Source organism: Jaculus jaculus, chromosome 4 (genome assembly GCF_020740685.1).
Source record: "Jaculus jaculus isolate mJacJac1 chromosome 4, mJacJac1.mat.Y.cur, whole genome shotgun sequence".
In the NCBI taxonomy this organism is placed as follows: domain Eukaryota; kingdom Metazoa; phylum Chordata; class Mammalia; order Rodentia; family Dipodidae; genus Jaculus; species Jaculus jaculus.
Window position 1 is genome coordinate 176,512,140 of NC_059105.1, and position 15,224 is coordinate 176,527,363.

The 15,224-nt window shown below is 37.0% G+C and overlaps 1 protein-coding gene across 6 annotated transcripts in view; it reads left to right on the forward strand.

Annotated features, from left to right (window-relative positions):
- Positions 1-15,224, forward strand: part of Dzip3 (DAZ interacting zinc finger protein 3) — an 80,962-nt gene that overhangs the window by 24,751 nt on the left and 40,987 nt on the right. For all 6 annotated transcript variants that reach the window (XM_045147297.1, XM_045147298.1, XM_045147294.1 and 3 more), the window contains exons 7-12: positions 1,093-1,217; positions 4,579-4,693; positions 8,992-9,111; positions 10,441-10,542; positions 13,518-13,610; positions 14,923-14,975. In XM_045147297.1, coding sequence (XP_045003232.1) covers positions 1,093-1,217; positions 4,579-4,693; positions 8,992-9,111; positions 10,441-10,542; positions 13,518-13,610; positions 14,923-14,975 — 608 coding nt within the window. The remainder of the gene's footprint in view (positions 1-1,092; positions 1,218-4,578; positions 4,694-8,991; positions 9,112-10,440; positions 10,543-13,517; positions 13,611-14,922; positions 14,976-15,224) is intronic.

A 15,224-nucleotide genomic window follows, 5' to 3' on the forward strand; every position in this document is an offset into this window, starting at 1 on the left:
GAGAAAGAGGGAGATAGAGAGAATGGGCACGCCAGGGCTTCCAGCCACTACAAACGAACTCCAGACATGTGCGCCCCCTTGTGCATCTGGCTAATGTGGGCCCTGGGGAATCGAGCCTCGAACCTGGGTCCTTAGGCTTCATAGGCAAGCACTTAACCGCTAAGCCACCTCCACAGCCCATGTTTTTTATTCTTTAAAGCTTTGATATTTCTTTTAGTTTTCCTTTTCCAAATCTATTCTCTTAGCTTCTAAATTAATTATATATACATATATGGCTTGTCAATGAGTAAGATACAATTTATGAGTATACCAGCTGAAATCCTATTTTAATAATTCCATGTAATTTTAGTTATTGATTAGTGGTGATACACTAAAGAATATTTTAAATAGCCTATGCATTATTTTCTACTTTATTAGTTATAAATGAAGCATCTATTACAACTGATTCTAATCTTAAATTATAAATTTAAATTGCATGTACCCAAGATGATACTTTCCCCTGTATGAACAAGACTTAGAAAAAAAAAAAAAAGAAAGAAATCATGAGCCGGGCGTGGTGGTGCACGCCTTTAATCCCAGCACTTGAGAGGCAGAGGTAAGAGGATCGCTGTGAGTTCGAGGCCACCCTGAGACTACTGAGTGAATTCCAGGTCAGCCTGAACTAGAGTGAGACCCTACCTCAAAAGACCAAAAAAAAAAAAAAAAAAAAAAGAAAGAAACCATGGATTTCCAATTTCAGAAGCTAGGAAGACATATACTGCATTGAGAAAAAAAATTAAAAAGAATGGTAATCATGGTATAACAGAAGACCCTTATTTTTGCTAGCAATAGTGCCAGTTTTAGATGTAAAATTGGCTATCATAATTATTTTTGAAATATTGGCTAAAGATTATAACATCATATGCTTGTTTATAAATCAATATTTTAACCTAAATATCTTATCTTTGTAATCACATACAGGATACTAAGATGTGCATATATGACCAGATCATCATTGTTAAGTGTGCTGAAATTCTCCATTTGGAGTAATAATTTTCTGTTGTAAAAGAAATTCTCTTCACACTCACTGAACCTAGTTTTGTGCTACTACAGGATTATGCAGAAGCTGAGAATAAATTTCTGGTGATGAAAATGGTGATCCAAGAAAATGAAATTTGTGAAAACTTTATGTGTTTAGTTTACTTTGGACGTGGTTTACTTCGATGTGCTCAGAAGAGGTAAGGCTTTTATTTATAGGCAGATCTCTCTCGGCACTTTTCTTTATCACGAAATGAAAATCAAGGTTGTACAGTGTGCTCTCTGATTATTCTTTCCTCATTACTTTTTTCCATTTTCATGTACTTGAAAAATATAAATCAAGCCAGGTATGGTGTTACATGCCTTTAATCTGATCACTAGGGAGGTGGAGGTTGGAGGATCACCGTGAATTCGAGGCCACACTGAGACATAGTTTATTCTAGCTCAGCCTAGACTAGAGCAAGACAGTACCTTGAACACTCTCTGACCAATCTAGGTTCAAATGCATGTTTCTATCACTTGCTAATCCTAATGTGTTTTCTTATTGCTAAGATGCAACTAATAATAGTGTCTGCTTCATAAGAATGTTACAAGTGAATAACTTTCTAGGACAAAAAATCAGTACTGGCTAAATGATGATTGTAGTTATTATCAGTTTCAGTACTGAAAGTTTTTTTTTAATTGACAGCTTTCATACTTGTAGACAATAAACCATGATAATTACCACTTTTCCCTTCACAAATCCATACTGTAGCATATCCCCTCCCTCTCCCCATTAGCCTCTCTTTTATTTTGATGTCATCATCTTTTTTTCCTTTTATGAGGGGATTATGAAGGTTATGCTAGCCACTGCGAGGTCATGGATATGGAGGCTGATTTCTGTCAGGACATTTGCATTGTAAGCAGTCCTGCCCTTCTTTTGGCTCTTACATTCTTTTGCCACCTCTTACTCAGTGGACCCTGAACCTTGGAATGTGTGATAGAGATGTTTCAGTGCTGCTCACCCCTTTGTTTTTTCTCTGAGAAGGTTTTAAAGGAGACATTAGAAAAGGAGTTGGACAAGATAGTGCACACACAAAAAAAAATCTAACACTAAGGAGTCAGACAGGAAGATCATGAATTCAAAGTGAGACTGTACTAGATAGTGAGACGCTGCCTCATAAAAGCCAAAAGCAAGCAAACTAAGTTGAAAGGGTCCAGAACTGTCTGTTCCCTTCCTACATGGATGTCCTTAGCCTGCGTAGCATCAGTCTCTCAGTTTATTTTCTAAACACCTGTCCTGTTACAGAGATGGTGCTGTGTGCTGGGGATACAGTGCTTTACAAACCAGACTGCTGTCCTCCCATAGTGTAAAGTATAGTGAAGGATACAGATCTTCATCAAGTAATCAAAACATTCAGTCATGAAAAGTGGTATATGATAAAGAGCTATGAGGAAGATGCTGTGAATAAAAGTTTTTCCTGGAGCTCCAGTGTGGTTTGGGAAATGAGAAGTCTTCTCCAAGGCAGTGAGGGTTGGCTGAGGTATGGATAGTCAAGAAAAGCTTAAACAAACTCCTGTGAATAAGTAGTACTGGGCAGGATCATTGGATGCTTAAAATTGTCACCTATTATATGTTAGGATTTTATTTAAGGTTTATTACCGATCTCTGGCATTCCGGTGGTGGTGGTGGTGGTTGTTGTTGTTGTTGTTATTATTATTATTATTATTATTATTATTATTATTGAGGAACTCAGAAGACTTCCTGTTCATTAAGGGTGATTAGAATGTCTCACGTTAATGAACTATTATGCAGCTTTGAAGATTGTAAAGATGATCAAAATCTCTTCAGTCTGTATGGTAACAATGTCCAAGAATTAACAAAACATGAGACAAGACAAAAACGAGTGTTGCTGCCCTTCTATGAGAAAGAAAGGCAACAGCTTTTTCTTCTGCTTACGTGTAAGCATTAAAGACTAGTTCCTAGATGGCTGACGATAGACAGCCCAATCATATGCGGTCCTCGGCACTTTCTTCTCTGGAATACATGACAACCATCACATAGCCTCTCAAGGCACTGGTGCACATCTTTGTAATTCTTATTGCATTAGCGTATGCCTCATCAGAAACTTTATCTAGCAATGGGTTCTGTGTTCTTGTTATCGCCGTCACCTCCCAGAAACTCAGTGCTTCTTCATTACTCTGCCAAGAAATAAACGTCCAGCATTTCTTCCTCACTCACTGTAGGCTATTGTTCAATCCTGATTTTTAGGATCCTTCTAGAAGCATGTAGGGCTGGCTTCAGGTTTGCCTGCAAGGAAACAAAATCTTGAATTCTATGAGTTTTCCTACATAAATATGTACTTCCTTACCACAGTGCCCATTGGTTTGACACTGTTAAGGTTCTCTTCCACACATTTTCTATAAGGCATGTCACTCAGGTTGTACAATTTCTTCTATGAATGAGTATTTTCCTTCCTGGAGATAGATTCTGTTTTTTCTCATGGGCTGTTTTATTTCTTATAAATGACCAATAAATGGTCTGTATCTTCTTTTGGGGGGTTTTCGGTTGTTGTTGTTGTTGTTTTTGATTTTGTTTTTCGAGGTAGGATCTCCCTCTAGTTCAGGCTGACCTGGATTCACTATGTAATCTCAGAGTGGCCTCGAACTCATGGTGATATGCCTATCTCTACCTTCTGAGTGCTAGGATTAAAGGCTTGCACCACCACACCAGGCCTGCATCTTTTGAGACATGCATCTCTAATGATATTTTCACATGATTGCTAAGTAAAGAGAGGCTACATTCCTTTAGCAAGAAAAAGACCTTCTCTAGCCATATGTCTAAATAAGAAATTCAAGGCTTCTATATACATTCACTTAAATATCAACATTTCAGGTCACTGAGTCTGCTTATTCCCTGCTTACAACCTTCATTCTAGCATAGGAGTCCTGTCGAGGCTGTGCATGAGGTCTCCTTGGCAGTTGTACCTTTATGACCAAATCCCAGGCCTCAATTTTGTCATGATCTGCTCATGTGTCCAGAGAAGGTGAGAGTTACCACACCAGAGTCCTTGCTTTTACAGAGTGTCTTCAGTTGATGATAGACTTTCAAGGATGGACATTTGTAATCAGTTACAGATTGTTCTGCATTGTGATTAAATCTGGCCCTTATTTTCACCCCAAATTGTGGCTCTTAAGAGATGAGAGTCCATTTCAATGCTGCCGTAGAGGCCTTCTGGCTTTCACATTGCATGCTGAGTTAATAGTTGGCTGACTTACGCATGTAATTCTATTCCTTCAAGGCCTCTAAGACAGTTAACAAAAGCCAGTCAACTCTACAGCCCCTTTAGTTACCATGGCCCCATACTCCTTCAAGCTTGAGCTACTTCATAATCTAGTGCCTCCCCTTCCACTGTCATTCACTCCAGTCTGCCACAGGTGAGAGTCCTGTATTCATATTTGTACAGCATGCCATAGGTTATCACCATCTTACTTGCCACAAAAAATGGTAATTTGTTCTATATTGACATCTGGTACAGTGCCAGGGTCCAGTTCTAGCTAATTCTTTACAATGCCTTACAGGTATAATGGAGGACTACTAGAGTTCCATAAAAGCTTACAAGAAGTAGGAGATACAACTGACAGTTGGTTTGACATTGATCCTACAGATGATGATGAATTACCTACAACTTTCCAAGTAAGAGTGTTGAAGAATAACACGTCACCTGCGACTCACCAGTCATCTTTAATCAAGTGTTGTTTAAACCAGCCGTGACATACTCTTTTTTTCCTCTTATTAATTACGTACATACTCAGTGTGTAAACAGCACATGTTGGTACCATGCTTGCCCGCCTCCCTGCCCCCCACCTTCAAATTCTATAGCAAGTATGCTCTTTTATTGTTTCATTGGCAGTTGCCTCTTATATAAGAAACAATTTTGATTTTATTACCTGGTACAGAATATAACCACAAGTCAACAAAAAGAAGGGGCCTGGGGAGATGGCTTAATGGTTAAGGCCCTCGCCTGCAAAGCCAAAGAACCAAGACTTGATTCCCCAGGACCCACATAAGCCAGATGCACAAGGGGACGCATGGTCTGGAATTCGCTTGCAGTGGCTGGAGGCCCTGGTGCACCCATTCTTTCTATGTGCTTTTTTCTCTCTGCCCCTTTCTCTTTCTTTCAAATAAATAATTATACAAAAAAATGAAAAAAAATTTTTAAAGAGAGAGGTAGCAGTGCCATCATTTTCAACTTCTAAGATAGTCAATAATAGCCACACTGGTCTAATGCTTCTCATTGTTCAAGCCAATAATAGTTAATTGTTTTTACAATTCGATTTCAGTTTTTTAATCTAAATTACAAAGTACTAAATACTTTGTTCATAAATTACAAAAAATAAAAGTAAAATTTACTCATTTTTATTCAAATAGAGAAGTCTTTCTTGGAAGTTTTATGACTTCCTGTATACATGACATAACTAGCCAAGTCCTTTATTTTTACTAAGTTAATGTAATGCCTTATAGATATAGTTTTAGTCTGGCAATATATAATGATTATTTTTTTCAGTAGTTTATTATGCACTGTTATGTCACTAACATACCTCTTTTTACTCTGCTTCAATTTGCTTAAGTGATCGCCTACTGTTGAAACCTGAGTTTATCCTAAACTTTTCAGTTTTTCATTCTTACATAAAATGATTATTGAATATTTCTCATAAAATGCCATTATTATAATTTTTAAAGGTGGAATTATAAACAAGTATTTACAAACTTGTGAAATTTTGATACCTACTTTTATTTATCCTCTTAGAAAAAATGAAACAATTTTTATTTTAATATTTTTGTTTATTTTTATTTATTTATTTGAGAGCGACAGATACAGAGAGAGAAAGAGACAAAGAGAAAGAGAGGAAATGGGCATGCCAGGGCCTCCAGCCTCTGCAAACGAACTCCAGACGCATGCGCCTTCTTTTGCATCTGGCTTATGTGGGTCCTGGGGAATCAAGCCTTGAACTGGGGTCATTAGGTTTCACAGGCAAGCACTTAACCACTAAGCCATCTCTCCAGCCCAATTTTTATATTTTTAAGGAACTATGGGGCTGCAGAAATGGTTCAGTGGTTAAAGGTGCTTCCTTCCCAAACCTGCCAGCACGGGTTCTAAGCCACATATACAAAATGGTCCATGTGTCTGGCATTTATTTGTAGCAACAAAAGGCTCTAGCGCACACACACCCACACACCCCTTCTCTTTTCCTCAAATCATAACTAAATAGATGATAGATAAATACTTAAAAAGTATAGGATTTTCTATTTCCCTTCTTTTCTGGGTATTCCTTACCTTTTTTGTAATTTTTATTTAAAGCCATGTTTTGTTTTTCATTTGTCTAAGGTGAAAATAGCTTTAACAAGTTTTCTTTGATGAATATTTGAATAGCATATCTTTTTTCAAACTTGTTTTAAGCATTTCAGGACCCTTATCTTTTAACTGGCTTTAATGCAAAAGTATTCATCAAGACAGAAAGGCAAATTTTATGAAAAATACAGAAGTTAGGTATCAGTTGGTTAAACTAAAAGAAAATCAAAAACTCTCCAATCAGAATGGAATATTTAAAAAAAATAAGTGTTTTTATTTTATTTTATTTATGAGAGACAGAGAAGTAGACATAAAGAATGGATGAGCCAGGGCCTTTAGCAAACAAACTCCAGATGCATGTGCCATCTTGTGCATTTGGCTTTACGTGGGTACTGAGGAATTGAACCTGTGTCTTTTGGCTTTGCCTACAAATGCCTTAGCTGCTAAGCCATCTCTCCAGCCCAAAATGGAGTATTTTACTGTACTTCCCAATAGTCGTTACACTATGCTGATAGCCTTTGTCATGATCAATATAACTATGTTTAACTGACCTATTAAATAAGAATTTTTATATGATATTTATTTATATTTACTTTTTCATGTGTTTGGGTCTATGGTATGTAAATGGGCACAGATATGTGGCAGTCTGTGTGTATGTTTATGTATATGCATGTGGATCCCATAGGCTGATGTAGGGTGTCTTTTCTCCGCGCTCCCCCTCTTCTGCTTTTTTTTTTTTTTTGACACAGCGTCTCTTGCTGAACCTGGAACTCACTGCTTCAGCTAGGCTAATCAGCAAGCTTCGGGGAGTCTCTCACTACTTTTCTAGCCCTGGAATTGCATTTGTGTGCTGTTATGACCAGCTTTGATGTGGAGGCTGGGAGTCAGAATGCAGGTTCTCAGGCTCTCAGGGCAAGCACTTTACTACCTGAGCTATGTCCCCAGGTTTTGTGTGGATATTTTAAGTTTTGAACTTTTGTACACTTATGAAACAGTTACTGATGGGTTTTTGTTTTTACTCTTTGTGTCTTTAAGGACTTTTTTCCCTGTCTTCTAGCTCTTAATTTTTATGAAATCTGTATTCTGATTTACAACTTTTTATATTACCTTATTATTTATTTACTTATTGTGAGTATGGAGAGGCATGGTGTAGGGTGTGTGGATGCAGTTGCATGCGGACATACCCACACGTGAAAATGTCATAAGTCCTTGTTTTGGGTTTTTTTGTTTGTTTGTTTGTTTTTGCCTCATCTGCCTGTTTTCTTAAAATGGTCTATCATTCAACCTAGAGCTGCCATTTTCATCAGTTATTTTATTTTTGTTTCCACTGACTGTTCTGTCTCTACTCCTCACAGAACTGGGTTACAGGCGTTCATGGCCATGCCCAGCTGTTCACATGGGTGCTGGGGAATTGAGTGCTGACACTCACAGGAATGTGAAGGCCCTCATGCTTGTGTAGCAAGTGCTTTTCACTGCTGAGTCGTCTCCCTAGCCCGTTCATTTTCCTTCCCTTTTTTTTCTAGGAGTTGGTAAGGTTATCCTGGGGAGTCTCCACAAATTTCTGAATTTGAAAATTTTGATTCCAAGACATTTTCTTGATTTATATATTAAATAAATTCTTAATAATTTCCTTTATTTCTGAATTGTTTAAAATTTGGATGCTTCATACATTGCACTAATTCTCTAATAGTATAACTTATACTTTCTACTACCTTAGGTTATATACCTTCTGGATTTTCTCAAATTTGTTTGTATATATGTTGGTATTAACTATAACCTATAATGGGATATCATATTATTTACTCTCAGGATATTAGTAAAAATATTTGAAATTTTGAAAAATGTTTGAAATTTTGTAATTTTCTCTTTCTAATGGCTCTTTTCTAATTAGATCTATAATACATTTTGCGTATGTTTACTTAGCATGTAAAATGAGAAGTTGTATTCCAAGTTGTAACTCTTGTCATCAGAACATTTATTTATTTATTTATTGAGACAGATGCACAGCTAGTCCAGGCTGGCCTCCCTCAAACTTGCTAGCCAAGGGTAACTTTGAACTTGTGAACCTTGTGCCTCTACCTCCTACGCAATGGGGTTATAGATGTGTGCTACTACGCCCAGCTGTGTGTTGCTGTCTTTGCTTTGTTAATGCAGTGCTGGGGTCAAACCAGAGCTTTGTGTAAGCTGTGCAAGCAGTCTTCGTACATCTAGGGTCCCATAAACTTACTGCTGCCCTTTATATCAGTGATTGGCATATTGCACCACCACAGTGCTTCCATTGTTTTGGAGATACATGTGCATGGAGTTCTGACAGGGTCATGCCAAATGTTATGCTGTGTCCACTTTCTCCCTATTTGCATCACTCAGGAAGAAATTCAGTACATATGTATTGCTTACTTTGAATCTGGGAAATATATACTATTACTACTATTTGTATATATGCAGTACTTCAAAAAGAGTATAATATGGATGGTATATTACTTAAGGTTAAGATTGAAGGTGTTACTGTATTAATTTATTAAAACTAATCATGAGCATGTATTTTTAAACCCTAGGTGGTATATTACTTAAGGTTAAGATTGAAGGTGTTACTGTATTAATTTATTAAAACTAATCATGAGCATGTATTTTTAAACCCTAGGATCTTCTCAATAATTTTATCAAGTCAACTGAAAATGACATAATGAATCAGACCATCTGTAGTTACCTAGATTGTGAGCGATCTTGTGAAGCTGACATTTTAAAGAACACCAATTATAAGGTAGTATAATTATCAGTTAGCTATTTTTAAATTAATCATAAAGTTGAATTTAGTTAAAGTTTGTGTCAGCATTCATGAGGATATTCCTTAGAGTCTAGTGAAGTGGCTCACTAATGTGCCCTTGCCTGGTCTCTGCATGTCTCTGTGTTCCATCCAGCCTTGTAAAGGAAAAGAAAATGACTACCATGTGAGAATAATTAATTATCATGGTAACGCTACTGAGAAGTGGCTTGTGAATTTAAATTGAAAGTACTAACTGTATCCTATGAGTCCATAAAGATTGGATTAATTTGCTAAAGTTTATTTTAGCATTCCCATGCCTCTGAGATTATAACTGCTATCCCTTTAATCATATAGTGAAAAGAATATTTTTTTTGACTTTTCTTTATAGTTAGAAATAGTGGAAGTAGCAAATAATAAGTTTTTTACTAAGAAGGAAAGTCACTCCTTAGGAATTAAGTTACTAAAGAAGTAATAAGTTTTGTGAGCCTTTAGGTGGAGGGAGTAAAGGTGGAAATGAGAGTGATTTTGATTTGAAGAAAATCAGCAATCAGAATGTTTGTGATAGATCTCTGAATCACTCAGAGTATGACTGTCCAATGACAAGACAAGAGAAGATGTGACTATCACTGCAAAGCAGTTACCATTTGTGGAATAGGTAAATCTTGGGTGCAAGGCTTTTTAAGTGTACAGCAAATGGAGTCAGTGGAGAGAAGTGAAAGACTAAGGTCTATTAATCAGGATAGGGTGGGGCCTGGTGAGGCACGTGGTTCAAGTCCAGGCATGCCTAGCATTGGTTTGAGTAGCAGGGTAATGTAGTCTTCAAATTCTCAGGAAATCTTCAGGGTTTCCATCAAATTAATACCATGTTGCATAAGAGAGTCCTGACTAATGTAAAGTTCTAGAAAGTTCTTATTTTTATACTGTAAGAATTGTGCTTGAAACAGTTCTAGGTAACAGGAGATTCAATAGGGAGTTGAAGCTTAAGTAAAAAAAGTATGAGTGTGGAGAAGGAGTAAATGGCATGATCGATAAAAATCCCTGACTCTTATGTTTTATTGTATATATCATGTGGAACTATTACATTTATTTATTCATATTGCCTCTTTTACTGACTTAATGTTTCTATCTTTAGTGATATTAAAAACACACCAGACATCTTTAGAGAGCTGTGTCTATGCTGGTAAATTATGAATGCCAAATAAGACTCAGCATTACAATAAAATTTAATCTATAAATTATAGAACAACTTTAAAACTGTCTGGAGATGGTATATTTTTCTCCATGAATTATATTTCTATATCAATAGTTTGCATTTATTTTTCAAAGGGATTTTTTCAGCTAATGTGCAGTAAAAGTTGCTGTGTTTACTTCCATAAAATTTGTTGGAAAAAGTTCAAGAATTTAAAATATCCGGGTGAGAAGGATCAGGTACTGTATTTGCTTTTCTTCCTAGATCTGCTGTAGCACATCTTTCTCCTTCCTTTATTCTTTTCTAGTTCATTTATTCCTTTCTACATTTTTCAGCCTTATCCTTCTTTCTCCCTCTTTTTCTTCCTCATTTCTTTCTGGAGTCTGTCTTCTGCCACTCTTCATTTAGTAAACATCTTTGTATAGGGAAAAGTCTGCTAATTGCTTTGCTTATATGTGGTTTTTTTTTTTTTTTGCAATCAATCTTTAAAAAACATTTTTATTAGATATGGGCATATTTTGTATCTAAACAACACATATTGGTACCATCCTTTCCCTCTTCCCTGACAGTTTTCTTTTTTATATGTATATATATTTTTTATTTTTATTTATTTGACAGAGAAAGAGGAAGAGAGAGAGAGAGAATGGGCGTGCCAGGGCTTCCAGCCACTGCAAACGAACTCCAGATGCTTGCGCCCCTTGTGCATCTGGCTAACATGGGTCCTGGGGAATCGAACCTGGGTCCTTTGACTTTGCAGGCAGGCGCCTTAACTGCTAAGCTATTCCTCCAGCCATCCCTGCCAGTTTTCTGAAGAGGCCTTCCTTGTTGGGGATGTAGGTCAACCCCATGGGGATTGTGGGTCATGCATTGTGAGGGCAGCAGTCATTTATGGGGGAGAAGCAATGTCTCTGCACAATGTCCCAACTTGTGGCTCTAGTTCTGCCCCCTCTTCCACAAAATTCCCCGAGCCATGCTGGGAGCATCTTAAGTCTACTTCAGTGATGGGCACTTAGAATGTATGGATCTCTGGTTTGGTAGGTGTCGATTATCCTCAATGTCTGTCTCCTTCACCCTTGCTCATTTCCCCAATTCCTCTTCAGCTGGGGCCGTTGTGCAGTGCAGTGGGTCGTTTATCTCCTCAGATCCAGCTCCCATCTGAAAAAGAAAAGCACTCTCCAACAGAGAGTGAAGTCAGCATGTGGTTAAATGGGATAACCATTATTAGTTTAGAGAGAATTTAAAGGGTATAGACCCTCTTATAGCCCAAGATTAGTGGGAGCTTGACAGTGGAAAGCAGAATCATTATATGGATATGATTCTGAATAGTTTCCCAGTTCCAGATATGGTTTCCCTTCCACCAAGTGGATCTGTTTGGCAATCCAAGAGCATTGGTTATTCACCATGGCTGTATGCCACTGTTGTACTTGTGTGAGCATCACCTCAGGTGGTTTGCTTCTGAGTTGTTTACACTTTGAATTGCTTGGACAGATTTTGGCCACTTTCCCCTAATAGCTCATATAGCACCTTCCAGCACTAGATGAGCTAACTGGGGACTGGCTGTCTTCTGAATGCCAACTAGGTCTGTGCCAGCAGTGTACGGTGTCTTCAGCAGTAAGGTCTTACCAGTAGTCTCTGGTCAAATGCTCTGACAGAAGTCTGTCTTGCTTGTTTTGGGAGGTCCAGTAGGTCTCTCTAATCAACAGCTCATTGTGGATGTAGACCACATCCTGGTGCAGGGAATTACAGGTCAGCGCCAAGGAAAAAGAAAAAAGAAAAAGACAGAGAAAAAGGAGAAATTTAAGGTTAGGTTTTGTCTCACCCTCTCCAGGGCCCTTAGATTCAGGTGCTCCCCTAAGGTCCTCTTGAGGGTTCCACCTTTTAATGTAACTTCCCGGATACGGGACCCTATGGTAGCAGTTAGATTTGAGTTCGGTTTTGTGCCCCCACCGCCGCCCTTCCCCTTCCCCGAGTCTGGCCTTCCCTGTTGTCTAAGCCGCAAGGTGCTATTCAGGTAGGTCAGCAAAAATGACGTGAGCCACTCCACCCGAGTTGCTTATATGACTTTTATCATTTTTCTAGAAGCTTACAATCAAGGATAAAAATATTGTTGCTTACATTCACATATAGGACATGGAATTTAAAAATATAATTACTTATTAAACACCCTAGTCATATTAGAACTACTGAGACTAATTTTTCTGAGCACAAATGTAATAATAAGATAGTAAGAATAGGCTTGTTGTGAGGATTAACAGATAAAAGAGATGGTGAACTGGGATTGTAAACTAAAAATAATGGTATTTGTAGGGGCTGGAGAGATGACTTAACATTTTAGGTGTTTGCCTGCAAAGCCAAAGGGTCCCAATTCAATTCCCCAGGACCCACATAAGCCAGATGCACAAGGGGGCTTGTGCACCTTCAGTTCATTTGCAGTGGCCCTAGGCCCTGGAGTACCCATTCTCTCTCTCTCCCCCTTTCTTTCTCTCAAATAAATAAATAAAATATATTTAAATTAAAAAAATAATGGTATTTGTATTATTACTCATTTAAGTGATCTTTTAAGTACTTTTTAGTTTATTTGGTTTTTAGGGCAGTTAATATTGTTCGATTTTAGAAAGAGGAGTTAAAAAAAAAGTTAAGTAACTTAACCAGAAAAAAGTAGCAAGGTCTGGCCAGGTGTGGTGGTGCACACCTTTAATCCCAGCACTCGGGAGGTAGAGGTAGAGGATCATTGTGAGTTCAAGGCCAACCCTGCGACTACATAGTGAATTCCAGGTCAGCCTGAGCTATAGTGAGACCCTACCTTGAAAAAACAAAAAAATAAAAATAAATCAAGGTCAGAACCAGAGAAAGAACTGAACATTCTTATTCTCCCCCCCCCCTTTTTTTTCCTGGGATATTTAAGTATTTAGTAGTTATTCAGTATTTTATGCTTAGATACTTAAAGTTGTTTTGCATGGACAGAGGTTGTGACATAATCCCTTAAAGATTTTTCAGATAGAAAGGTTTCAAGAGGAAAATGAAATCACAAATCATACATAACATATCATTGATATATGAAATGGATTTTGAATAGCTAACTGAGATGTTTATTCATATCTTGCAGTTTACCACATAGCTACATCTGCTGTTAACTTTTACTGCTTTCACTAACTGTACTGATTTTTCCCACTACTGATTTTCTATTGTTATTTGTTTTAATTAACAATTTTAGACTTTTAGTGGGAAAAAATGTTTGAAGGAAGGATGTATTGGTGACATGGTAAGAATGCTACAATGTGATGTACCTGGAATCGTTAAAATTTTGGTGAGTATATTTTTTTTCCGAGTTTTTTTTTTTCCTTCACTGTAGTACTGTTTATTGACTTGAAACAGATTTGGTAATAGGATCCTAGTTATTATATACTAGTTAGTTATATCCTAGTGACTAAGCTTCATGACCTTGTTTTTCAGTAAGATTTTTAAAATTTTTTTAAATTAGTTTTGTACTCAGTGAATACAGTCAAGTTGTTATCATTGTTAGGCTCGTCCATGTCCTATCTCCTTCCCCTGGCCCCTCCTTGTTTAGGTATATGGGTCATGCATTGTGAAGTTAGCCCACAGTTATGGATAGGAGAAATGTCTCTGCATATCATGACCCAACATGTGGCTCTGACATTCTTTCCACCCCTTCTTCAGCAAAATTTCTCTGAGCCATGTTGGGTTCATTTTTGGTCTGTTTCAGTGATGAGGTTGTTGGGGGCCTCTGAGGCTCTGGATATCTGATTTGGTAGCAGTTGATTGTTCTCATGACCTTTTTATTCTTATACTTTTCTGATAGATTTAAGTGTTCTTCATTTAAGTATTCTTCAAGAACTATAAAACTTAAAAATAAAGAGAAACAGAGACAGATATATTATGAGTATTCTGATGAGGAATGTATCATAAACTAAGGATGAGAACTGATCTATTTTCTGTCATCTCAGCTTAAAGATAATTTCAGACCTTCTTAACCTTCTTTATATTTGGTAGTACTGGGGATAGACTCTAGGGCCCTTATGCATGCTTAGGGAAGCACTCTGCCACTGAGGTAGATAGTTAGGTGTGTGTGTGTGTGCATGTGTGTGTGTGTGTGTGTGTGTGTGTGTACACCTATGCAGATACATATATGTATGTGTATGTATACACATACATATCCGGGACCCTTTTTTTGTCTGTAAGGATATATGCCTTGAACTTTTTTTTTTTTTTTGTCTACAAATGTCTTCCTATGAAACATCTATGTTCCAATTAATGAAATAGCTTATTTAAGTTTCAGTTAACAAATAAGTAGACCAAAGTTATGGATGTAAAAGAATCTTTTCATTTCTTTATGCTACTTTTGTATTTCAGTTTGACATTTAAGTGCTTTATGATATATAAAGTATATATAAAAAAGTATGATATATAAAGTATATACCTTTTTAAAGCCATCTCCAGTTTGTTATTTGAACGATACTATCTATTGTATACCTTTTAATTGCATTATTTGTTTTACAGTCAATATGACATTCTCATTAGCTTTTTGCAAATGTTAAAGCTAAGAACTAAAGTTAAAAATTTTTGGAAGGTGAACTTAGGGTGTTTTTCTTCCCTCACAGTTTGAAGTAGTGAGAAAAGATGAATACATAACCATTGAAAATTTAGGAGCAAGGTAAGCTTTAAATAAATATTCTGTTACTTCTTTCTTAGTATGTATGTGTTTTTTTTTTAATTGTTGCTTCAGTGTTTTGTCACCTACTAAATAAAGCACTAATCAAGTATTAGAGTAGTATGGGAAAAGTCATGTTCACTTTTCATTTGTCCCCGCTCATCCCAACTATTGTAAATATTTAGATTTTAAAACAGGGAATGAGAAATTGTGTAGACAGCCTTAAATTCTAAACTAATTCTAGAAGACAAA